Source organism: Fulvia fulva, chromosome 11, assembly GCF_020509005.1.
Source record: "Fulvia fulva chromosome 11, complete sequence".
Taxonomy (NCBI): Eukaryota; Fungi; Ascomycota; class Dothideomycetes; order Mycosphaerellales; family Mycosphaerellaceae; genus Fulvia; species Fulvia fulva.
The window spans coordinates 1,844,897-1,868,044 of NC_063022.1; the positions used below are offsets into that span (position 1 = coordinate 1,844,897).

General features: G+C 53.9%; 11 protein-coding genes across 11 annotated transcripts; 6 read left to right on the forward strand and 5 right to left on the reverse strand.

Moving 5' to 3' along the window:
- Window positions 1-126: 126 nt before the first annotated feature.
- Window positions 127-1,254, forward strand: CLAFUR5_12933 (uncharacterized protein; the record flags this gene model as incomplete). The annotated part of the gene is made up of 1 exon (XM_047912081.1): window positions 127-1,254. One exon carries the CDS (start codon window positions 127-129, stop codon window positions 1,252-1,254), a length of 1,128 nt encoding a protein of 375 aa, XP_047768190.1.
- Window positions 1,255-1,528: 274 nt separating this feature from the next.
- On the forward strand, window positions 1,529-2,333 carry CLAFUR5_12934 (uncharacterized protein; the record flags this gene model as incomplete). Its single annotated transcript, XM_047912082.1, has 2 exons — window positions 1,529-1,872; window positions 1,937-2,333. 2 exons carry the CDS (start codon window positions 1,529-1,531, stop codon window positions 2,331-2,333), a joined length of 741 nt encoding a protein of 246 aa, XP_047768052.1.
- Window positions 2,334-2,970: 637 nt separating this feature from the next.
- CLAFUR5_12935 (uncharacterized protein) lies at window positions 2,971-3,253 on the reverse strand (the record flags this gene model as incomplete). The annotated part of the gene is made up of 2 exons (XM_047912083.1): window positions 2,971-3,027; window positions 3,158-3,253. 2 exons carry the CDS (start codon window positions 3,251-3,253, stop codon window positions 2,971-2,973), a joined length of 153 nt encoding a protein of 50 aa, XP_047768167.1.
- Window positions 3,254-4,204: 951 nt separating this feature from the next.
- CLAFUR5_12936 (uncharacterized protein) lies at window positions 4,205-5,035 on the reverse strand (the record flags this gene model as incomplete). The annotated part of the gene is made up of 1 exon (XM_047912084.1): window positions 4,205-5,035. One exon carries the CDS (start codon window positions 5,033-5,035, stop codon window positions 4,205-4,207), a length of 831 nt encoding a protein of 276 aa, XP_047767770.1.
- A 180-nt stretch (window positions 5,036-5,215) lies between these two features.
- Window positions 5,216-6,296, forward strand: CLAFUR5_12937 (Hit family protein 1; the record flags this gene model as incomplete). Its single annotated transcript, XM_047912085.1, has 5 exons — window positions 5,216-5,309; window positions 5,360-5,433; window positions 5,637-5,770; window positions 5,834-5,978; window positions 6,093-6,296. The coding sequence occupies 5 exons, from the start codon at window positions 5,216-5,218 to the stop codon at window positions 6,294-6,296; spliced, it is 651 nt and encodes a 216-aa protein (XP_047768178.1).
- Window positions 6,297-6,570: 274 nt separating this feature from the next.
- CLAFUR5_12938 (Mitogen-activated protein kinase kinae kinase MCK1) lies at window positions 6,571-12,450 on the reverse strand (the record flags this gene model as incomplete). The annotated part of the gene is made up of 1 exon (XM_047912086.1): window positions 6,571-12,450. One exon carries the CDS (start codon window positions 12,448-12,450, stop codon window positions 6,571-6,573), a length of 5,880 nt encoding a protein of 1,959 aa, XP_047768193.1.
- A 1,167-nt stretch (window positions 12,451-13,617) lies between these two features.
- Window positions 13,618-15,219, reverse strand: CLAFUR5_12939 (DnaJ subfamily C member 3; the record flags this gene model as incomplete). Its single annotated transcript, XM_047912087.1, has 1 exon — window positions 13,618-15,219. The coding sequence occupies one exon, from the start codon at window positions 15,217-15,219 to the stop codon at window positions 13,618-13,620; it is 1,602 nt and encodes a 533-aa protein (XP_047768191.1).
- A 493-nt stretch (window positions 15,220-15,712) lies between these two features.
- Window positions 15,713-18,010, forward strand: CLAFUR5_12940 (Glucosylceramidase; the record flags this gene model as incomplete). The annotated part of the gene is made up of 1 exon (XM_047912088.1): window positions 15,713-18,010. The coding sequence occupies one exon, from the start codon at window positions 15,713-15,715 to the stop codon at window positions 18,008-18,010; it is 2,298 nt and encodes a 765-aa protein (XP_047768484.1).
- Window positions 18,011-18,691: 681 nt separating this feature from the next.
- CLAFUR5_12941 (uncharacterized protein) lies at window positions 18,692-19,069 on the forward strand (the record flags this gene model as incomplete). Its single annotated transcript, XM_047912089.1, has 1 exon — window positions 18,692-19,069. The coding sequence occupies one exon, from the start codon at window positions 18,692-18,694 to the stop codon at window positions 19,067-19,069; it is 378 nt and encodes a 125-aa protein (XP_047768088.1).
- A 1,446-nt stretch (window positions 19,070-20,515) lies between these two features.
- On the reverse strand, window positions 20,516-20,899 carry CLAFUR5_12942 (uncharacterized protein; the record flags this gene model as incomplete). The annotated part of the gene is made up of 1 exon (XM_047912090.1): window positions 20,516-20,899. One exon carries the CDS (start codon window positions 20,897-20,899, stop codon window positions 20,516-20,518), a length of 384 nt encoding a protein of 127 aa, XP_047768485.1.
- A 479-nt stretch (window positions 20,900-21,378) lies between these two features.
- CLAFUR5_12943 (FAD-dependent monooxygenase terC) lies at window positions 21,379-22,814 on the forward strand (the record flags this gene model as incomplete). Its single annotated transcript, XM_047912091.1, has 3 exons — window positions 21,379-21,408; window positions 21,466-22,371; window positions 22,443-22,814. The coding sequence occupies 3 exons, from the start codon at window positions 21,379-21,381 to the stop codon at window positions 22,812-22,814; spliced, it is 1,308 nt and encodes a 435-aa protein (XP_047768486.1).
- Between the last annotated feature and the right edge of the window lie 334 nt (window positions 22,815-23,148).

Sequence of the window (23,148 nt, forward strand, 5' to 3'; positions counted from 1 at the left end):
GTTAACATACAAAGCCCCCACTTTCCGCACGCATGTGGTCTTTACATCACGCTCACTTCTTTACAAGCTCACGCTCACTGACAAACATAGTCAACAAACCACCACCGTCCACTTCCGAGTGCAGACATGACATCGCGACAAGTGGCGCTCAACTTTGAGGCCTATCTTCGTCGTCACGGTCGACTCACACACGATGAAGAACTGGATCTCATGCAACAGGGTATACCGCTGCATGAACATTACGGATTGCAACCGGAGCAGTATTTGCTACCACCACAACACTTTATGCCCTGCAGATTTATCGAGAACTATGACCTCACAGTCCAGTATGGCGCACATAGCTTGAGTAGCGCCCAACATGCGCTCCTTACTCAACGAGCGGTTACGGGCATGCTGCCGCCTAATGCTGTGCCCACTGGCGGCTACCGCGAGCTCCAGACTCGGCCTCGAGCCGACAGTGCTGTTGCAAGCGTTTCAAGAGACAGCAAGCCACGTGTCGAGGAGCGATCTGAACCCGCTTCGGAAAGTATCACGCGCAGTATAGAGCTAGACGAGGCTATCAAGAACGACGTACCACTGAAGCGGCGGAGAAAGAGTGTCGAGCTAGACGAAGACTTCGAAGACGAGATTCCACTCAAGCGACGCAGAAAAGATCCAGCCCAGTCAACCACACCCAAGCTCAAGGTCAAGTTCAAAGCGCCTCCTCCTCCTCCACGAGCACAAGCAACCCCAGCACAACTCATCACTTCAACACCTCGAAAACGCACATCCACTCGTCCCAAGAACGGAGACGACAGCGACGAAGACTACCAACCACCCACCCGTTCCACCGCAACCACTCCCCTTCCGAACATTTATACCAACGCTTCCCTACCCTACACCACATCTACCGCCCCAACAACCGCGGCAACCCCAACTCGAACACCATCGATCACCTCCTCGGGCCGGTCCATCTCACCTGCCACTCCCCGCAACGCCCCTGTGGGTACGGTCTTCAAGAATGGTACACGACCCATCCCAGCAGAAATCCAAAATATCATGGCTGCAGTGAGAGAGATCAAGATCGGCAAGGATGGTCTGCCGCAGCGAACAGGACTGAGAAACACGTTGGGATTCACGGGACGGGACGGAGTGCTGAAGGCGACGAGTGTGCTGTGGCCTTGGTATGGGGATACGAGAGTCTTTAGTGAGCAGGAGTGGAAGTTCTTCGCCAGCAATGAGGAAGGACGGCGGAAGAGGAATGGGGGTCGATAAGATGTGAGAAAGGGCAGGGTGTTATACCAAGAGGTGAGGAAAGGTCGTTGGCAAGGAGAAGCTTCGCCGCATCAAAGGAGGGCTTTGCCGCAGAGGTGAGGTCAGTAGTGCAAGCCGGTGGTCCTTGGCCGTGCCTGCATAACAGCTCTCCACACTAGCGTTGGAATAAGCTTTGGATGGATTAGTGATTCCACGGCACGTCATGCTATACATATAAACTCCCCAAACATCAACGTCAACCCATAATCTCATCCCAACCTTGACCACTTCCACAATGCAACCCAAGCCTCTCGCCATCATCGCCGGAGTCGGCTCAGGCCTCGGCTCCTCCCTAGCCCGCCGCTTCAGTAAATCCTATATCGTCGTCCTCCTCGCCAGGAAAGCCGAGAGCTACCAACCTGTTCTCGATGAGATCAAAGGCTCCGGCGGCGAGGCGTTCGGCCACAATACTGACATTTCCGATCCGAAGAGTGTCAAGGATGCTTTCAGCAAGATCGCAGAAGTGTACCCGACATCTCAACTCGCAGTGGCGATCTTCAATGCGAGTGGGCCGTTTGTCAGGAAGTCGTTGCTGGAGGTGAAGGTAGAGGAGATAGATGCGGGGTATGGGGTTAGTATGTAAGTGTCTGCCCCCCAAGATAATCCAGAAGAAAAGCACGATTCCCCTAACCATCCCCACCAGCCGCGGCGCCCTCCTCTTCGCCCAGAACGCAATCCCCCTCCTCCTGGCATACTCCTCATCTCACCCCTCCTCCCCTCCATCCCTCTTCTTCACAGGCTCCACCGCAGCCATCAAACCCAACCCCTTATCCTCCGTCATCACGGTCCCACGGCACGGATTGCGGGCCTTGGCCATGTCGACTGCCAAGGAGTTCGGGCCAAAGGGGGTGCATGTCGTGCATTCGATTGTTGATGGAGCGATTGATACGCCTTGGGGAGAGAAGTTCTTGAAGGATAAGGGGGAAGAGGAGAAAATTGATCCAGCGGCGATTGCGGAGATGTATTGGGATGCGCATTTGCAGGGGAAGAGGGGGTGGAGTAATGAGATTGATTGTAGGGCTTGTGGGGAGAAGTGGTAGAGTGAGAAGTGGTAGGGGTGGTATGGGGTGGTTTTGGATGGTGTGATGTAGCGATTTACAGACGCACGTTGGTGTGTCCCCTTGATCTTATGTACCGACAAACATGGAACACGCCCGATTGTACTTGTGAGCCTTTATGTTTGAACCCCTCGCACCGACTTTCACAGGAACTGCGTCAAGCTCTCAGAGAAAATCTTTTCGGACGGCTAGCTCAATGGTTAGAGTGTCTGTCCCACAGGGTCGCTCGCTCCCTTGGAGACTTTCGTTGGTACTCACGATGCGCGGCATGCGATGAGGAGAAAGTAGAGAAGGCAGAAGATTCCAGTTCAATTCTGGAGTCGTCCGTTTCATTCTTTTTGTCCTGCTGGTGTCCTTGATCGTGATCAATCATTTTTGCTTCCCAAGTCCAACCCCAACACGAAAGCCAGAGAGAAGCAATATGATACAACATCATGCTTCCACATAGCACAGGCAAAGGTACTTGCACATTTTGGGCGACTAGCTCAGTGGTCAGAGCATCTGCAGCAAACACGGCACTCCCCGAGGTACTGCGGTCAGATTCCTTCGTTCATAGTCAGCCTGTCTTTGGTGAGAAGGGAGCGTACAGCAGAGGTCTTCAGTTCGATTCTGAAGTTGCTCAAGTTTTTGCCAGCTCAAATACCTTTTGCTTCTCTACCGCGTTACAGATGCTTAGCTATGTAAATGTTCAGCAAGGCAGCATATCTTATATATCCCATGGAGACTAAGCACCACTTTTCGGACGACTAGCTCAATGGTAAGAGCACCTGCTACTGACTACGCCGAGGGAGCTGGCACTCCCTTACACTTGTAATCGGGCTGGTCTCGATGAGGGTGATTTTCAGCAGGAGGTACTCAGTTCGATTCTGAGGTCGTTCGCTTTTTGCTGAGTGCTCGTACATCTTGCCAGATGGCTTCCGTGAGATGTCTGTAGGGGGTAGGGCATGAGCGGACGAGGCTTACACTCCGGCGAGTTGCTCACACGATCGCAAGCTAAAGTCAGCTAGCCAATTTGGTAAGCGTTTTGGCAGTCTACTTGATGGTGTTGCGCCGGGCTGCTCATTGGCGCTCATGTGTTCCTCCGAGAACGACGCTGACGATATTGTGCAGCAGGAGCTGTCCACTTCGACGCCGAGGCCTTTCCGTTTTTGCTACCATCGTGTCTAACCAGGCCGATGAATAAGTAGGCGAGCAGGCCAGGTTGCAGGTATGTAGTCTTCACAAAGTCTTCTTTCCTTCACAGGAACTGCTGCAGCGCGACACCACTTTTCGGGCAACTAGCTCAGTGGTAGAGCACCTGCTATCAATGCGCCCGCTACCCGCCCTTCGTTCGTAGCCGTCTGTACGTATCATCATCGTACTTCGGTGAGAAGGTGACGGTGCAGCAGGGGGTCTCCAGTTCGATTCTGGAGTTGCTCAAAGTATCTTTCTTTTTGCGTCATGCTCCCTGTTTTGTGCACATCACAACGAGTGTCCGTGTTGCCCTATCTTTCGTCACAGCTTGATGCGTGTCATTCGGGGTACCTGCCTTACCAGGGATGGCGCCGGGAAGACCCAGTATCGTGAACTTGAAGCTTCTTAGTCGATGCTTTGGCGTAACTCTAGGGATATAGTCTTTTGATATCGCCAACGTGACAATCTCTCGGGGCAATTAGCTCAGTGGTTAGAGCGCCTGCTGCATAGCCTGGCGCGTTTACGTGTTGGGGCTCGCGCTTCGTTATTAGCCGTGGGAGACTTCGGTGAGAAGTGGCTGCAAGCAGGTGAGTCCAGTTCGATTCTGGAATTGCCCGAGATCTTGAATTCTCGCTTATTGGGTATCTTGTCGCACGCCAGACGTGATATCTTCACCAATTTCATCTTTTGCTTGTGCGCCTCTCGCCATCATCTGCGTACTGCACCCACCTATCCCAATCCTGCAGACTGGTATGCGGACTCCTCAACCACGCCTCCAACTCATGCAGCAGCTGTCTCGTATTCTCAAGTCCAAGGAAGTCCTTCACCAGTTCCTCAACCTTCCCATCTGCACCTCTTAGCTCGTTGTTCCGTAGAATAGCCACAATGCACTCGATCATGAAGTCTCGATTTCCGCCTCTCGGCGCATGATCCAAGAATGTGAAGACCTGCAACTCTCGCCTCAAGAACATCCTCGCTCGTGATTGAAGTTCTGCTGATGCGGCGAAAGTCTGGGCTGTAAATTCGCGGTATTGGGAGATGCGGTTCGCGCCGACGTGGAGGGAGTAGAGACGGTTACGGTAGATATGCCGTCTTCGGGTGAGGGAGTCATCGGTCGAGGACGCTGAATTCAGTCTTGGTCGTGTAGATCTTGATCGCTGGGGAACAGGCAGACCGCGGTAGTAGCGTTGATGTCTGCTGTCGGACCTATCCGGTGTGGCCTTCACGGACTCTGCCTCTGGCACAGGATAAGTCTTGAAGTCACTGGGACTTCGCCAGTCATATTGCACTTCAGTGACTTTCGCTTTGCACAGCGGGCATGTCGACTGCTCCTGCAGCCATGAGACTAGGCACAAGTAGTCGAAGGTCAAGTGGTTGCAAGGCACGGCCACGGCGCGTTCGCTGATGGTCTCGAGGCAGATGGTGCACGCATCTTGCGTATGTGCTCTGTTGGCAGCGCCCTTGATCTTGTAGCCGTCGTTTGGGGTGCTGTTCAGCCTATCGCTCTCCATGCAAGATGTTGATGCGTGTGAGAGATGTGGTCGAGAACATCGAACGCATGCGACAGGGTTCCGCGCCACAATCTGGACTTGGCGACGGCGTTTCCGCACTGCCGGCGCCGATGACATCGTCACCCTGGCCAGAGCTTCATGAGGGGCAGGAACAACGGCCTCGAGGCCTAAGGAGAGTCAATGCCTCGAGTTGTAGTGACACCAGAACAGAGACAACGACAAGCTCAAATCGCAAGTATGGCAGCCAACTGTATATTCTGCAAGATCATTAAGGGTATGACCAATGCACATCATATGGGAGCAACGGCATTGACAGCACTACAGGTGACATCCCATCAATGAAGCTCTTCGAGAGTGAGAAGACACTGGCATTCCTCGATATCAATCCTTTAGCGTACGTATGCCCATATAGATGGGAACTTAACTCAAGCAGACGGAACCTAACATAAGAACACAGCTACGGCCACGCGGTACGATCTACACCAACATCCCAGCTCTAGCTCGACCATCAATGTCCCCCGATCCTCCACATCCACATCCGCCTCACCATAGCAGCAGGAGGTACTCATGCGGCCTAGAACCTACTGACACCTCAATATAGCTCGTAATCCCCAAACACCACGGCGCCAAACTCCTCGACATCCCCGACGAACACCTCTTCGAGCTCCTCCCCGTCGCCAAAAAGATCGCCAACGCAACAGGAGTAGAGAACTACAACATTCTACAGAACAATGGGTAATACAACCCGCAGGAGGAGCCAATATCTCGAATTTCCACACTGACTCGGTGGTACCTCAGACGCGCAGCCCACCAAGAAGTAGACCACGTCCACTTCCACTACATCCCCAAACCCAGCCCAGAAGAGGGCCTACAGATCGGATGGCCACAGCAGAAGCCTGATATGGAGATGCTTAAGAAGTTGTTGGAGGAGATCAAGGCGAAGGTAAGGAATACCATATCCAGAGGGAAGGGTTGATGGGGAATCGGATAATCCCAATGCCTCCTACACCACTGGGAGAAACGATGGCTGACATACAATCCGTGACATCAGATGTAGACTGTCATGCAACGCGAGAAGTTCGGAGTCGAGAGCGGGCGGGCGGAAGGAGAAGAGGCGGTGATAGAAGATCAGTATCAATTGGGGCAAATGGAGCAGAGGAGGCAGAACGATGGTGGGAAAATTGAGTGGATGGGGACATTACTCAGGGAAATGATTGAACGAGGTGTTGTGCCGAAACGTCGTCTCTCAGACAATTTGTAGATAGATGCCGTAATTGATGCGTATGATACACGAAGATTGCTATGGATATGAACAACTGCGCCACCCTTGTTCTATCTTCATCACGTCGTAATTATGCTTCATATCAATGATCCCTTCCATTCCCCAGACACCATTTGGCCTTCTCATTTGAGTCCATCCCAACAGTTCTAGTAATCACAATTATACAAAGTGGGTATATCTCCAATCCATTCCAACTCAGCGGCATCCCAATCATCCCCTCCCATCTCCATCACCATCCTAAACACCCATCAAACTAAAACGCACCTCGAATCTTCGCATAAAGCTCCGTATCCAAGAAATTATAATGAGGGTCGAAAATGCAGAACGGTGCCCTCAGAAGTGTATCCGCCGTAGGCCTCTCGCCGGGATCGATCGTGAAGCAATCGTACATGAAACTCAGCGCCGCCGGCCCAACGACAGTGGACACATCATCAGGAATGGGAGGTGCTTGATTCAAAGATCCAAGTTTGTATATAGCGCCGATGGCTTCTTCTTTACTCCACGGACGACGACCCGCGAACATTTCCAGCACCACACAGCCGAGGGACCAGATGTCGACTTTGGCCGAGTAGCCAGCAGAGGACGTAACGTCGAGGGATCCGTCTGTAGAGGCGGCTGTCAAGGTCTGTGATTGAGCGCGAATCACTTCAGGAGCCATCCAGAAGACGGAACCTTGCATGCTGTTCGTGATATCATTGTTGTAAGGGTTCGCGCTTCGTTTTGAGATTCCAAAGTCTGAGATCTTGCAAGTTCCGTCGAGGTCCAGGAGGATGTTGTCGGCTTTCAGGTCACGATGGAGGATGCCTTCGCTGTGGAGGTATGCTAGACCACAGAGGGTCTGTCGAGTGAGGGAGCTGACAACGGGTTCTTCGAAGCGGCCGTGTTTGCGAAGACAGGAGCCGACGCTGCCACCGGAGATGTACTCGAGGAAGATGGAGATGCTGTATTCTTTGCGTTCGCAACCGAGGTATTGGACGATGTTGACGTGGTCAAGATGTTGCATGGTGTCGATTTCGAGGTCGAGAGCTTTGACCATTTCGCGAATTTTGGCTGGGTCGGTGTTGGCTGCTTTGGGATTGACTTCGACCTGTTTGACTGCCAAAAGTTCACCTGTTGTTGTGTTCATACCGAGGTAGACACGCCCGAAGGTACCTTTGCCGATGAGTTGACCTCGCATCCATTTGAATGTTGGTTGGCGCTCGGGCTTAATGTGCTGCACGTTGCCGATCGGGATGGTGTCTTGTGGAATGGTATCAAGGTTGGTGATGAGACGACTGCCACGTTGCGGCTTGACCTGCTCGATCTTGGCGCCGAACATCTTTGTGCTCTTGCGACGCACAATACCAGCATTGTCATTCTTCAAGGTGCTTATCCTATTATTCGGTAGAGGAGTGTGCACCGGTAGTCCCGGTGCTGGCATGCCGACGGTGCTAGGAACACGGCTCGAGAAGGTCGAAGAAGATAGGGACGGATGGTGTGATGGTCCGCCCAGGTGCGAGTAGTTGTTCTTGACCACATCACGAATGCTCTTCGTTCTACCCAAGCCACCAGACTTGCGCATACTACGCTCGGCCACAGTCCCGGCCTTGAGCGTGGACCCTTCACTATCAAGGATGCTCATGTTCTCGACACTCGATGCTGGCGTAGTCGTGCGGCTGATGTTGACGCTCAACTCCGAAGACGAGGGTTGCGATTTCAAGGTCGACTTATCGGTCGACTTATCACTTGTAAGTGGGCTGTTCTCAGCACCTTCTTCACCCTCGCCCATCGGCTGATCTAGATCAACGTTCGGGAAGAAATTGTCCAGCCTCTCAGCGATGTCTTCAACAGGTGGACGGAACTCTCCCGCGAAGCTGTCTCGACGATTGACCCCGAACGGCGCAGGCCAATCGGGAGAGTCAGTCATTCCGGGAGATGAAGCTGACTGGGGGTCAAAGGGAGCACTAGCACCCATGAGTTCCATGTCGGTGAGACCACCGCCAGTCAGCTTATCGAGGGGCGGATTCTTTGGAGATTCAAATTTGACGTTGACGTTGGGCCGTGTCGTCGAGATCTTGAGTTCTGGTCTGTTTGGCGAACGTCGTGGAGATTCTGTACCGGTCACACCGAGGATCTTCTTCGCCTTTCTTTGAGAAGGCGTCTCTGGCACCTTCTTCTCCTCCTTTTGTTTTGCCAATGGTATCGCAAACAGTCCATCGTCAGAGTCATCATCTTCCGAATCGAATGCGCCAATGTTCGGCGATGGCGCAAAGTCAGGTTCATGCTCAGGTACATCGAATTGTGGTCCACGCTTGCTCATCATCCTGTTCAATGAGGACGATGGAGGCGGGTGTGATGAGCTAGGACTGAGGTCTGGACTGTGAGACCGGCCCTGAGCTTGAAGCTTGGCCAACATCGGGTTGGAAGGAAGGCGTATGGATAGTTGAGGTCTTTGACTGGCCTTAAGAGTGTCTTCGTCGTCCTCTTCATCGTCTTCATTGTAAGCTGGGACATTGAACATCTGGCCTCCCTTCGATCGTGTGGTGAATGGACTTCGTGGTGTGCCATTGCCAGGGCTAGATCGGCCTCCGGACGCAGAGCGGTTGAAGTTGATGCCAGCCAAAGCTCGTTGATGGCTTTCATCTCCTGCCAGAAGATCAGGTGCAGTAGTCGACTTCTGTAGGGCCGAAGGAACCAATGGCGGACCACCTGCGGGAGCACTGTTGGGAGCGGCAATGGCGCCGGCGGCTTTCCCAGCTCCAGCCAATGCAGCGCCAATGCCTCTGCTGGATGGTCGCTTACCCTCTTCTTCTGGTAAAGAACCGCTGGAGATTCTCTTCCACGGCTCCTCCTTGCGATTGTTCCAGCTCGTGCGAGTAGTTGGGCCTTGCTTCTTCGTGAGACTGTTGGCTTTGACCAATGTCGAGGTCGGCTCGGGCACAGGAGGAGGTCTCCGCATGGGCTGGAAACCATCGGCTTTCCTCTCGTCATTATACGATTCGGAAGAGACTGGGCGGCTGCCGAACTGCCTGTCCAGATCGTAGGGAGCATGACGGGGACTGTCGAAGTTGTGTACACGCTTGCCATTGGCATCCAGTAGCGTCATCGATTCGCGCTTCGCCTTGTAGAATTGCTGCTTGCGCTCCGTATCACGCCTGTGTTGCTCGGCTCGCGCTGCCAAGAGGGCTTGCTGCTGCTCATAGGGCAGCTTCTGGAAGTCCTGTTGCAGCATACTTTCTTGATAAATCGCTTGCACTTCTGGCTGTCTGGAATCACCATCCTTTGGCAGATTGAGCAGTTGCGCGGCCTTTTCTGGTACCAATGTGCTGCCATCAGATCTGATAGTCGACGGAGATCCAGTATCCTGGTCTTGCAGTCGCCTCCTTGTAGCTTCGTCCATTGCGTTCACGCCAAATGTTGCCTTGGAGAATGGTGATGTCGGAAGAACCGACAGCCCAAGCCCAGCACTCTCTGGTGGCTGCGGCATATCCCCAGGAACGCGGACGAAGAGTTTGAGGTCGCCAGTGGGGCTAGCGAGTTTTGATCGGACATTCATCAGCATGTCGTCTGTGAGACCTTCCTCGTGTTCGATCTTGCCAGGCGCGGTGATGTGTATGGACAGATCTGGAGTTTCAGGCACGCCTAAGTTGAAGCATATTACCGTCTTCAACTGATCCGCAGTCTCGACTTCTGTGATATCGATAAGTCGGTAGTTCCAGCCATCTGGTGTAACAAAGATGAACTTCTTGTCACCCTCTCGTGCCTGTGGGCGACCTCGCGGTAGTGCAGAAACATAGTCGCTGGAGCCAACACTCAAGTGCTGTTCTTTCCTCAACGCTGGACGCTCGTTCAATGAGATGTCAGATGTAGCAGGTCCACCTTTGCCGCCATAAGGATGACGCATGAGATTTGGACTGACAGGCCCATGCTCTTCGTCCGGCGACGGGTGGTCGTCCTTTTTGCGATTCCGTCTAAATTTCTCCCAAAGTCCTTTGTGCTCTTTGGCACTTGCGGGAGTATCTCGGCTGCTGCCTCGCAAGCTGCTGTCCGTGGGCGGAGGCCTCGAGCCATCATGGCCATTTCTCCTGTCGCTGACAGAATCTTCTCCAGCATGCTTAGTCACATCATTCTCGCTGTTCGAAGAAAGACCGGCATAGAATCTGCCAGCATTTGCGTTTGAGTGTTGCTGAATATTGGTGTCTGAGCTCGGGCCACGATAGTGACTTGAGCCGCTTGGGAAACGAGTGTGGCCAGCATTCGAGCTTGGTCGAGCGCTTATGAGTCCAGGACTTTGCTGTGGACTTGCTCTGAAGTTTTGGTTCGTTGCGCTGAGATCGCCGGTACTGCCGCTAGGAGAGGCATGCTTCCGCATCTCGTTCAGATTGCGAAGGGCTGAACGTGAGTACTCGGCCCTTTCAGTGTCGTTCAACGAGTTCGTAAAAGAGTCCAGTGTGACGGATCTGCTGCCTGGTACCTTCTTAGTATGCGTAGGTATAGGAAGGCCACTGCCCGGGGAGTTGTCTCCTCCATCCGCAGTGTTGGGGGTGGAGCCAAAGGTATCATTTCTTGTAAGATTGGGTGAGCTCTCCATGCCACCTGCATCGGTGCCTGCACTCTTTGTGCACTGGTTGGAGTCACGTCGAGTGGTGTTGTGCAGCGGGAGACTGGTAGTACTGCTTGTTGCTGCTGTGGAAGGTGTCGCCGCACCACCATTCTTGACCACATCTCGAACCAGCTTCCGCAGCCTTCGTCCCTCTTCGCGCTCCCTGTTTTGGTCCCATACTACGCCGTTCGCAGTGCACATTCTGGCTACCTGCGGAAGAAGGGTCTGCGGCACAAAGCCAATGTTGCGATTCCTATCTCGCCCACCTATATCAAGGAATTGTGTCCCGTGCACATTGAGTTGCTGGAAAGCTGACTGCCACTCCTTCGAAAATGCATGGGCTGCCAACCAGATTTGAACTCGTTCTGCAGGCCAGTTGTGATCATGCGGCGAAGCTGGAGTGTCGCCCGACGACGAGTGATCGCGATTCGAGGCAGAGTCGTTGTTCTGAGCAAGATGCTGGCTGAAGGCGCCCCTGCTCGCATCTGCTGGCGAAGTGTGTTGTTCCGTCTCTTTCGCAGGCAGAATCAATGTCTTTTGCCTGCCGGCTGTCGGTGTCGGCGGTGGCATAGTATTCAACTGTGGAGGCACAGATTGCGATTGGAGTGGAGGCTGTTGCTGGAACTGAATATTGCTGTGGTTGTGACTCTGGTTGTGATTGTACCATGCTCCCGTATCTTGCTGTCTAAACGTAGGCTCGTTCCCGTAATGCTGCCAGACATCGTTCGTGGATGTAAAGTCCTGCGACTGTCCTCTGTAGTAGCTCTGGTGCGTGGAATGTGCCGCTGGTCGTGAGGGCATAGCACTGGGCGTGTGCAGTGGAGGTATGCCCACGCCCGGCCCAAAGCTCCCTCCATCTGGTATGTACGTTGCCGACGTCAACGGAGCATTATCGTTCAAGGGCGGCAGATTCGCGTACTCGAAGTAGAGACTAGGATCGTATGCTCGTGGCTCTCGCGGTTGGGTTTGCGGTGGTGGTGGGGGATAGGCAGCCTGGTGGGCACGGTTCCAGTAGGTGTTCGGCTGGCCTGGAGGTGGAGGGACGAAGGGCGCATGCTGCTGGGTTGCGCTCATGGGCATTCTAGGTGGCGGCGGTGGAAACGCCATGCCGGCTTGAGGCTGCGGCTGCTGTGGTGGTGGCGGCGGAGGGATGTAGCCCTGTCCTGCGCGCTGCGACTCGGAGACATGGCGAGCGCCAGGCGCTGCCCATTGAGACTGTTGCATTGTAGTTCCAGGCGTAGACGGCGTGGCCCGTCCTTGGTTCATGCTCGGGTCAGCATAAGTATGCGCGCGCGGTCGCGGCGAGGTGGAGGGCGGCGGTATGGATGCAATGGAGGGATCGGGCGAGTCGGAAGCCCCTTGAGGGCGCAATAGAGATGTCGCGTGGGCAGTCAAGGTATTGGTAGCGGGGATGTCGTGCAGGACGAGACGGCCGTTGCCGTTGCCAGGTACCACTAACTGATGTGCACCGCGAAGATGCGCCGGCGTCGATCGATGAGATTCGTCGGGCGTGGATCTGTTGCTGCTAGATCTGTGGCGGCCCGATATCATAGCATGCGGCCTGGTGGCAACACACTCCCTCCGATCGAGATGCAGCAAGCAAGATGCAGCGTGCAGATGTGGGAGCGGTGCTCTGCGCGGCTCACGTCATCTCCTGGGACGGTGAGGTACAGAATCGACGAGTGAAGTATGTTGGATATGCTGCTCCTGGCGATGTTGCTGTGCCTGTGCCTGTGCCTGTGCCTGTGCCAATACTCCATCCAAGCTCTTCACCAAGGCCCAGCTCAAGTTCTAGGCTTCTAGCTCTTTTCCCTGTCGCTGCGACGACAAGTGCGATCCTGGTCGCGGCTCCCAGACGGAGCTCGTATCGTGGACGGTGGACCTCTCATCAAATTGAATCAACAACTCGTCAACGACAACGACAACGACCAAGACGAACCGCGAGATTATGCGGCAGATGCTGACGAGGGCGCAATGCTACACCAACGCTCATGACCTGCCGCCGCACAGTGGACGATGGCGAAAATGATGGCTGCAGCCTCCAATGCGGTCAACGGCTTCACCGGCCGGTTCCACGGTTTCTGCAGAACGCTCCTGTGCGACGGCAACGCCTGCATCGTACAAGTACATGTCGTGTCCTTGCGACACCGCATCTGCTGGGACCAACAGATTCTCACATTGCAGGCGGCCTCTTTCCCTCATCTCACGCCGGCCGTCGAGAACGACACGCGTCTCACGCAGTCATTGGACGACGACTTTACCACACGACCATGATCGGCAGGCGTCCACGTGTCGTACCGGCTGTGCCGAGCTGATGGGCGGCAGGAATCCTTCTGCTTGACAGACTCTCACCTAATCACTAGGGACCAGGCTAACAACGAGAATGTCTTCTTCACGGAAGCACAAGTAGCAGACGCTCTGCCATTGAGCTAGTCACCACATAGTGTTCATCGGGCGCTCTCTTGTTTCTGCGTGTGAGTGAGGATGTCTCAGGCTGTATCTGTAGACTCAAGGCATACACAGTGCACGTCAGTATGAGGGAACCTGTCAAAGTTCCTCGAACCCACGAAAAGGAAGGAGCAGGAGATATCAAGCGTATGGATCCACCAGAACGCAGCTTCACTACGCCCCGGATGGTATCATCTAGATAAAACTTGCTTCTGATACTCTAACATCGCTAACTCCAGCAGAACAGCAAACAACCCGCACACACCAGGCTTATCCAAACGGGAAGCCCTGAGGAAAGCCCCCTTGGAAGGGGAATTGTCCGCCCTGAAACTTAAAATGGGCGCCTCCTCCTCCTCCGCCTTGACGCATGAAGATAGGCTGACCACCAGGTCCGTGACCAAACGGACTGCCCTGGAAAGGTTGCTGTCCAGATTGTGGATCATTGGGGTCGTCGCCGCGGTCGAAGCGGGCTTTGAGTTCAGGGTCGGATAGAACTTCGTATGCCTCGTTGATAGCGGACATCTTCTTCTGTGCTTCTTCTGGCGTGACGCCGTTCTTGGCTGCCTTGTCGGGGTGGTATTGGATGGTGAGTTTCCTCCACGCCCTCTTGATGTGTCTTTCGTCTGCGTCTCTGTCCACGCCGAGGACCTTGTAGTAATCCTTCGTCTTGCTCCTCTTAAGAAGTGTATGCGCCTTGTTCAGTAGATCCTGGATTTTCTGGATGTTGCCGTGTTCCTCCTTTGCGGCGTTGAGGGTCCCAATCGCGGGCTCGAAGTCGTCTGCGTCGAGCTGTCGTTGGGCTTTTGATAGGAGGGCGGGTAGTGAGTTGGGGTTGTAGGTTAGAGCTTCGTCGCAGAAGGGGGCGGCCTTCTTGAGGTTGTTCATCTCGGTGTAGCATTCGCAGGCGGATTCAACGAGGTTGCCGTAAAGTCCATCTGGAGCTTTTACGTGGATATAGCCTGCTTCGCGGTGTACCTTGATGTCGTCCTTGACGTCTTGGAGGAGGCCGGGTTCTTCGCCTTGGGGTATGAGGAGCTTTACGGCGGAGTTGTACTGCCGCTTCTCGTGCAATGTCTTGAATTTCTTCAATGTCCTGTCAATCGCCTTTTGTGACTTTCGTAGTCGTGAACAGGCCTTGTTGTCGGGGTCGTTGTGTAAACACTTCGATACTGTCTTAATGCCTTTGTCTGTCTCGCCGAGAGAATAGAATGTCATGGCCGCTATTTGTAGGTACGGCTCTTTCAGGTTAGAGTTGATCTGCAACGCATGGTTGTAATCTGCCAGAGCCTCGACGATCTCGCCCTTTTCAAGTCTGCATTTTGCCCTCCGTTGCCGCAGCTCCAATGCTGTGCCTGCCACCATTATCGCAGTGCCGGCATTCGTGACACATGCCTCCCAGTCACCTGCCTTCTCTGCGTCTGCGGACAACTTCTCCGCTCCCTCTGCCTCCTCCAAGTCTAGCCAATCCTGGGTGTCCTTCTTCCCCGCTGCGAGATAGTCTGCCTTGGCCGCTTTCCAGTCGGCATTGCGACTCCTGATCTTCGCTCGCTGTGTTAAGGCGCCCTCGAATCCAGGTTTCAGTGTGAGGACCTGATCAAAGTCGCGGCTGGCCTGCTGGTTCTTGCCGAGCGACAGGTAGGTTGCACCCCGCTTAAAGAGTGTGAGGTAATTGCTGGGGTCCTTTGAGATGGCGGCGTCGAAGTATGTGAGCGCCTCTTGTGCTTTCCCCTGCGCGAGGTTGGCGTTGGCTGTCGCGATCAATTGCGAAACTGGAGTGTCCTTGTCGATATCGGCCGGTGGTAGCGCGAAAGCGCCAGGTACTGAGGAGAGGCACAAGGCCCCAATGGCCAGCGAGGAGAGTCCAAGCTTCATCGTAGTAGCATTGGGTGTTTCCTAGGTGATGGTTGTTGCAGGATGTGAGTCGTTCGATTGAGACGTGTCTCGGAAAGATGTAAGTTGTCCAGTTCACATGCAACAACGATTGTGCTCCACGCCGATCCTTGCCGCCACGTGGAGAACGGCAAAAATGACGCGGATCCGCCGACCGTACAGCAGGCTGCAGGCTGCAGCGAAACATGTCACAGCATTGTTGGACATTCACCTACCACATCGTCGTGGCCCATAGTCGGATACACTCGAGCAACGTATTCGGTGTACTATCATCTCTCGCCACTCCCGCTCTGATAACATTGCCAAATCGCCACAGGATCGTCGCACCGCCGTACCGGATACGATCGAGGTACACCGTGACACGACAGATGCAAGACACATGAGCTTGTGACCATACGAGACACACAACCCGCTGAGCTTCAGATCATAGCTCTATCCTCGACTTGCCTCCTATCACTCTACCTCACCCACCGACATGCCTTCACATCGCCTGCGAATCGACGGCCAGCTCTTCCGCGACAATCAGAACCGCCAAGTCACGCTTCATGGCATCAACATAGCAGGCGATACCAAAGTCCCAGCGACACCTAATGTACCATCTCACGTGAAAGAGCACTTCTTCGACGGCGACGATGTCTCCTTCGTAAACCGACCCTTTCCTCTTTCCGATGCACATTCGCACTTCTCGCGACTACGACGATGGGGCTACAACACAATACGATATATCTTCACCTGGGAGGCGCTGGAACACGCCGGACCAGGAAAGTACGATGACGACTTTGTAAACTTCACGATATCAGTATTACGGATAGCGAAAGAGTATGGTTTCTACATCTACATGGACCCGCATCAGGATGTCTGGAGCAGATTCACCGGGGGTAGCGGAGCACCAATGTGGACATTGTATGCGTGTGGATTTGACCCTCACAGGTTCCTGGCAGGACAATCGGCCTTGGTACAGAACATGTTCCCGAATCCTGCTGAGTTTCCCAAGATGGTCTGGGCGACAAACTACCAACGACTGGTTGCGCAGACCATGTTCACGTTGTTCTTTGCTGGCAAGGACTTTGCCCCGAAATGCGTAATTGATGGGAAGAATATCCAGGATTATCTGCAAGAACACTTCGTCGGCGCATGTCAGCATTTGGCGCAAAAGATCCATGACGCAGGAGATCTTGAGGGCGAGGTTGTGATCGGGTACGAGAGCATGAACGAGCCCAACAAGGGACACTTTGGACACCCAGACTTGAACGCGATACCGAAAGAACAGAACTTGCGAAAATGGACCGCCCCGACTGCATTCCAGGCGATGCTGACAGGGTTGGGCAGAGCAGTGGAGATTGATACTTGGGACTTTGGCAGCCTTGGGCCGTACAAGAGCGGGACAGAACTGATCGATCCGAAGGGTACCACAACATGGCTTGATCCCGCGACATGGGACGATACAAAGTATGGCTGGAAGCGAAGTCCGGACTGGAAACTGGGGGAGTGTATATGGGCACAGCACGGGATCTGGGACCCTTCAAAAGACGAGCTACTACTTCCACAATACTTTGCGAAGCGGCCTAAGACAGGTGAACAGCTGGATCAGGATGTGTTCACAAACACCAACTTCATGGACTTTTATCGCAGATACAGGGACGCTATCCGGAACGTCTGGCCTGAAAGTTTCATGCTACTGCAGCCCACACCGTTCGAGATCCCACCAGAAATCAAAGGCACAGCAGATGACGACAAGAACATGATCTTTGCTTCCCACTTCTACGATGGTATCACGCTTATTACCAAGAAGTGGAACAAAATCTGGAACATCGATGTGCTTGGCGTACTCCGTGGCCGCTACTCGAATCCCGCGTTTGCTATCAAGTTGGGTGAAACTGCAATACGGAACTGCTTCAAGGACCAACTGACCGCGATACGGAAAGAAGGCATCGACAACATGGGTGTGCATCCGTGTCTATACACCGAGATTGGCATACCATACGACATGGACGACAAATACGCCTATAAGACCGGAGACTACAGTGCACAATCCGCCGCTATAGATGCCAACTTCTACGCAGTGGAAGGAAGTGGCGTCCAGGGGATGGCGTGGTGGACATACACTGTAAACAACAGCCACTACTGGGGCGATCAATGGAACGGCGAAGACCTGTCACTATACTGCGCAGAGGACAAGGCTTTACCAGCTCCGTCATACGCCGAGAACGGCAGCAAACTCTCCCTCAATCCCTCAAGCCCTTCATACTCGGAATCACAATCTGAATCGAACGAACCCGTCACACCGAGCAGTCTCCAGAAGACATTATCAGTAGAAGGCATGGAGACTTCAATCCGCGAAGAAAAGAAAGGCTACCGCGCAGCGGAAGCATACATCCGACCGAACCCCGTCATGGTCCATGGCACAATCAACTCCTACGGCTTCGACTTGAAAAACTGCATCTTCAACCTCAACATCACTGCCCCTAGCTCGACACCTACAGATCATCCCACCGAAATCTTCTTACCCGAGTACCACTTCCCTCAGAACGATGGCAGGACCCACGTCGAAGCGAGTGGTGGCAAGTGGGAGATCAGGATCATCGATGTTGGGCCTGAAAGTGAGGGCGCGACGCAGCAGGTTCTGAGGTGGTGGCATGGTGAGGGTGAGCAGAAGGTTAAGGTTACTGGAGTGAAGAGGAAGAGGGGGCAGGTTGGCGATAGTGCGGCGGATGGTGTTGTGCCTGAGGACTCGTATTTGGAGACTTATACGAAGAATTGTGCGGTTATGTAAGAGCCGATATGAAGAACGCCTAGCCACACCGCACAGGCAGTCACGATCGAAAGGCACCTGCCCGTAAGCCGAATCGAGCTCAAAAGCGCAGCTACGCCCCATGGAAGTCATCGCTCATTCAACCTGTACCGATGTATGAAAGAGGTTGCCACGGTTACCTCCGACTCACGCTGCAGGTTCGTTGTGCAGCTGCGCAGCGCTCGCACTTCACATTGCCTCTGGCTTCTATATATGCTTGCACCTGAACAACAACTACACGACCATTGCATTCAACGCCATCTCAGCGCACTATATCACATTGAGCATCAGCAGGTCCACGACCATCGCTGCAACCCTCTTGCCCCAATCGCAGAGAGAGTACATCTTGACTTGAGCGTCATTTGGAGGACAACTGTGGGTCGGGACGAGCACAGCGAGTTGAAAACTCGTGCACTACAGATCATCGAGCTGAAGGCATGCGGCAGATCAGATGAGCACTGGCTTGAGGTTGCTCGACTCTCGAAGTTTACCTGCACTGTGAGCTGGTCGGATTGAGATCACTATTCCACGGCTCATACCGAGCACGAGAGCGAAAGCATCCTCACCATTCATTCATCCGGGGAGAAAATTCGACGACCGCCACATTACCTTTCTTTCATTGTTCAACGCAGGCCTACAGCCTATCAGCTACGCCAACACATCATGGCCACAAGCTTCCTCGGTATCCCGCCGGAGCTTCGCAACATGATATACGAGTACGCCATCGATTGGCCGACGCATCAGAGCTGGATCGATCTACGCGTTGCGGCTACACCGCCATCGCCTTTACTCCTCCTCCACAATCGACAAATATACTTGGAGGCCCACAAGCTCCTCCGGAGAGCACGCTACGCCTACTGGTCAACGAACCACTTCTACCTCGACATAGCCGCATTCGAAAATTGCGACTTGGCCCTCCTCCGTTCCAAGCGCCTAGAGCACATCCGAAGACTGGACCTAGTTTTCCAGGAGGACCCGTTCCCAACAGTGCCCAGGCTTCATATCTACAGGAGAAGGCTTTTGAATATCCGCGGTATATAGCACTACCGTTTATATAACCCCTCCGAAGGACCAACATACGGGGCCGACGCCGGAATTATCCGTGTCGTTGTCTCGACAGCAACAGCCCACACCTGGTCTGCCTTTCCGAACGAAAGTCAGGCTGTGAGTTTTGTGGGGACAAGATCGGCGCATGCGTCGATCTATGACCAGATCGTGTTCCAAATTCGTAGCGCAAGGGAATGGCACATACTGATTGGGTATGATGCCGTGGCATTCGTGCCGACTGACGAGATGAAGAGGATACTTGCATGAGGACTGCTCATTGTTTATAGTCAAGGCAGAAGTAGCTGAGTTGTATGAAACCAAGAGGCGATGTGTCTTTTCATCTGATGAGATCCAGTCGAAGAAGCACAATGATCGGCACGGAGCGCGACAGATTTACATTGCCTCCCTCCCGATCAACCCATCTCCCACTCTCTCATCAACTCAACCACAGTCTCGGCCATCTCATCAGCTCAGAATACATCCGCCGAATGCAAGTCTGTTGAGCCCTCTTGGATGGCGTGGTTCAGCTTGGACTAGATCTGAGAGGGTGCTTGCGCAGAGAACTTCTTCGAATCTTGTCATCGTTTCGCATTCACACATTACTTCATCTACACTACAAGCCATCTCACGCCGCCGGCACCAGCGAGAAGTAATTAATCGCCAAACTGAACGTCTGCCCACCACAAGTCATATACGCCTGAAAAGGCACATCCAAGCTCAGATCGTTCAGCGTAGTACCACTTTCTCCCTTCTGGAAGCCAGAGATACGGTAGTTCGGACTTCCAGTACACCTCTCATACGTCGGACCACCCGTCGGCACGCCCTGTAGTGATGACCAGTCCTTGTTGCCGAACTTGTACTTCATCTGGCAATTGATTGAGATCCCATCACCGTGCCTGGTCTGGAAGGAAAGGTCGTAGTCTGTGCCGGGGCACATGTGAACAGTCGTGCCGATGGCGCCGTAGCCGTTCTTGTCGAATTTGCAGCTTTCGGTTGGGGAGCCTGTGTAATATGGGCAGATGGGACAGGTGAAGCCGTCGTTCTTCTTGTCGGTGATTGACCACGACTGGAGGCTGCCACCGTCGGAGAAGCCTTCGACTGGGGCGCACTTGTCGGGAGGTGGGAGGTAGCATTGGCCTTGGTAGCAGGCCTCTCCTTTCCCACACGCGTTGCCGCACTTACCGCAGTTGTTCGGGTTGTCTTTGAGACTGACGCAGCGATCGCCGCATTGGTCATTAGGGCAAGAGCAGGTACCGCCTCTGCACACAGACTTGGCCGCGCAAGTTCGGCCGCACGCACCACAGTTCCCAGTATCATCGGCGAAGAGGCTTGTGCATCTTGGGCTGCCGTTGGGCATACAGAGAGCTTGGTTGTCCTTGCAGTAGCAATTGCATCGCGCTTTGGTACTTGCTTGGAAGTCACCACGGCCGATGGATCCGCTCACAGACCAGGCGTAGAAGTGGGCTTGGTCTTCATCTGCAGAGAGTAGGCCACCATTGTCCTGTTCAAGGAAGCCGTTCCAGTTGTGAGAGTGGTGGATTGGCCGTTGGCGGAGATGTCCCACGTGTATGCTGTGTTCCCTTGCTCTACGCCGAAACAGCCTTTGCAGTCGACTGTGGAGATCGAGGTGACTATGGATTGCCCGTTCACGTTCTTCGCGGTGGCACCAGTCGATGCTGAGGTCAAGACCACCCCTCCATTGGCCGCCTTAGCGACATATTGTGGCTTGTTACCGGCGAGGACGAGATCGAAGTAGCCAGTAGGCGCGTTGGCTGACTTCTGGAAGAAGAAGGCAGGCAGCACGAGTGAATCAGGAGGACCCATCGCATTGGCTTGGGCTTCTGAGGTCGGTGCTGGCAAAGGCTGGAGCTTGTTGCCAGCAGCGCTCACAGATTCTATCGTACAGCTTCCCTGGGCTGGCTGATGATGCTATCACCAAGCTCGATCTATAGCATTTTGGGCCTGGATCCGGGTGTGGCTGATCAGGAGGATTACTGCACAGGTGAATGTCGTCGTTCTGATGAAGAAGAAACGAACATGGAAGCTTTCTCGGCTGAACCGGCAAGCTTGCAGCTGACAAGACACAGATGCCGGACTTGCTGCCGAACCAATCGACATGGCAATATCCTGACCTCTACATTACCTTCCTACACGGGCATATTCCATCCTACATGTTCTTTCGTAAGCTCAGCAGAGGGGCATCAAGATGAGATATCCAGCACATACGAGGTAGGATTCTACTTAATCCTCTCTTTCCTCTCGTCCTACTTGATCCCAAACACCAGTCTATTAAAGCAGCAGCAATGCCTTCCAAAGATCGTCCATTCGAGAAGGTACGTCTTGTTTCCCATAGCATGGAATTTACCTTCCACTAAAGACATCCCATCCAGATCCTCATCGTCGGCGCCGGGCCATCAGGTCTTCTCCTCGCCCTCCTCCTCGCCCTCCTCCTCGCCCTTCTCCTCGCCCTCCTCCTCGCCCAACGCAACATCCCCTCCCTCGTCCTCGAAGCCTGGCCAACTCTCGACACCCGCCTCCGCGCAACCCAGTATGGCGTGCCTGCAACTCGCATCTTTCGCCGCGCTGGCCTCCTTCCCGACTTTCGCGCCGCCTCTATCCCGAAGTTTCCCGCCATATGCTGGAGACGCGTCGCAGACGGGGAGAAGCTCATCGAAATCGACATGAGCTTGGTGGAGGATGAGGACGATCGTATGACGGTGCTGCAGCTCGGGATCATCATTCAAATCATGTATCGGCACTGCATGGAGAGGTTTGGACCGGACGGGAGTGAGAGGAAGGGTCTGATCGAGGTGAGATTTGAGCATCGGGTTGTGGCCACGGGACAGGACAAAAATGGAAAGAAGGCGTGGGTCGATGTTGAGATTGGCGGTGAGAAGAGGAGGGAGCGGGTTGAGGTGGATTATGTGGTGGGTTGTGACGGTGCGAGTAGCGCTGTGCGTCGCAGTCTATACGGACACGAGTGGCTGGGACAGACATGGGATTGTCGTTTCGTGGTGCAGGATGTCTTTTATGATGGATTCGAGAAGCATGGATGGGACGGCGGGAATTACATGGTTGATAATGACCATTGGGGTCTGATCGCAAAGCGTGGACATGGCGGGCTGTGGAGAGTGACTTACGGAGACTCGAAAGTCGGGTTAAGCGATGAGGAATACCTGGACCGACGGCCATGGCACTTCAAGGCAATGCTACCTGGTAATCCGGACCCACATGAATACCGCATCGAGCAGACCAATATGTACAACATCCACAACAGATGCGTACCATCTTTCAAGGTAGGCAGGATCCTCCTCGCAGCCGATGCGGCACACGTCAACAATCCTATGGGAGGCTACGGCTGTATGAGGGATGTCTGGATGTGGGTGGTCTTGCGGACTCCTACATCGGCTACTACGAAGGCAAGGCCAGCGAAGAGATTCTGCAGACTTACGCAGATGTGAGAAGAGACATCTTCTTGAAGTACGTGGACGCGATGAGTATCAAGAACCTTGATCGTGTGCGCAAGAGCGATCCTTGGACTGTCGTGGAGACGGACAAGTTCTTCGGCATTATCAAGGGACTCAATGACGACCAACAGGCGTTGAAGGAGTTCTTGATGAAGGTTTCGAGCATTGAGTACGACTTCACGCAACACTACCACGGAGCTGAACCTGGCTCAATGAAGAGCTCAAATGGCAGCCTTGAGGATCGCATACTTCCTGCAACCATCACTGTCTGAAGCGTGAAATGGCCGAGCGCGACACTTTGTTACACCAGCCTGGGGAAATCGGTTTCAGAAAGCAGTGTACCGGTCACTCACACAAACAAGGCAGCAGTGTTCACAGGTGCGATCCACTGAGATGCGTTGTTGCTCTGCTGAGCTGCAGAACCTCGAGGTCTCCAACACCTCGGTGCACCTGGCGTTTCAGCATCTGGCCAGATCCTGGTTCTTCACAAGCAGACTTTCCACGACGCGTTGCCATGACATGTTTCGAAGGCAACGGAAACTAGCCACAGGGCCCTGACGTGATATATGCTACCGCTGAGCTCCGACTGCAACTCTTCAGAACTTG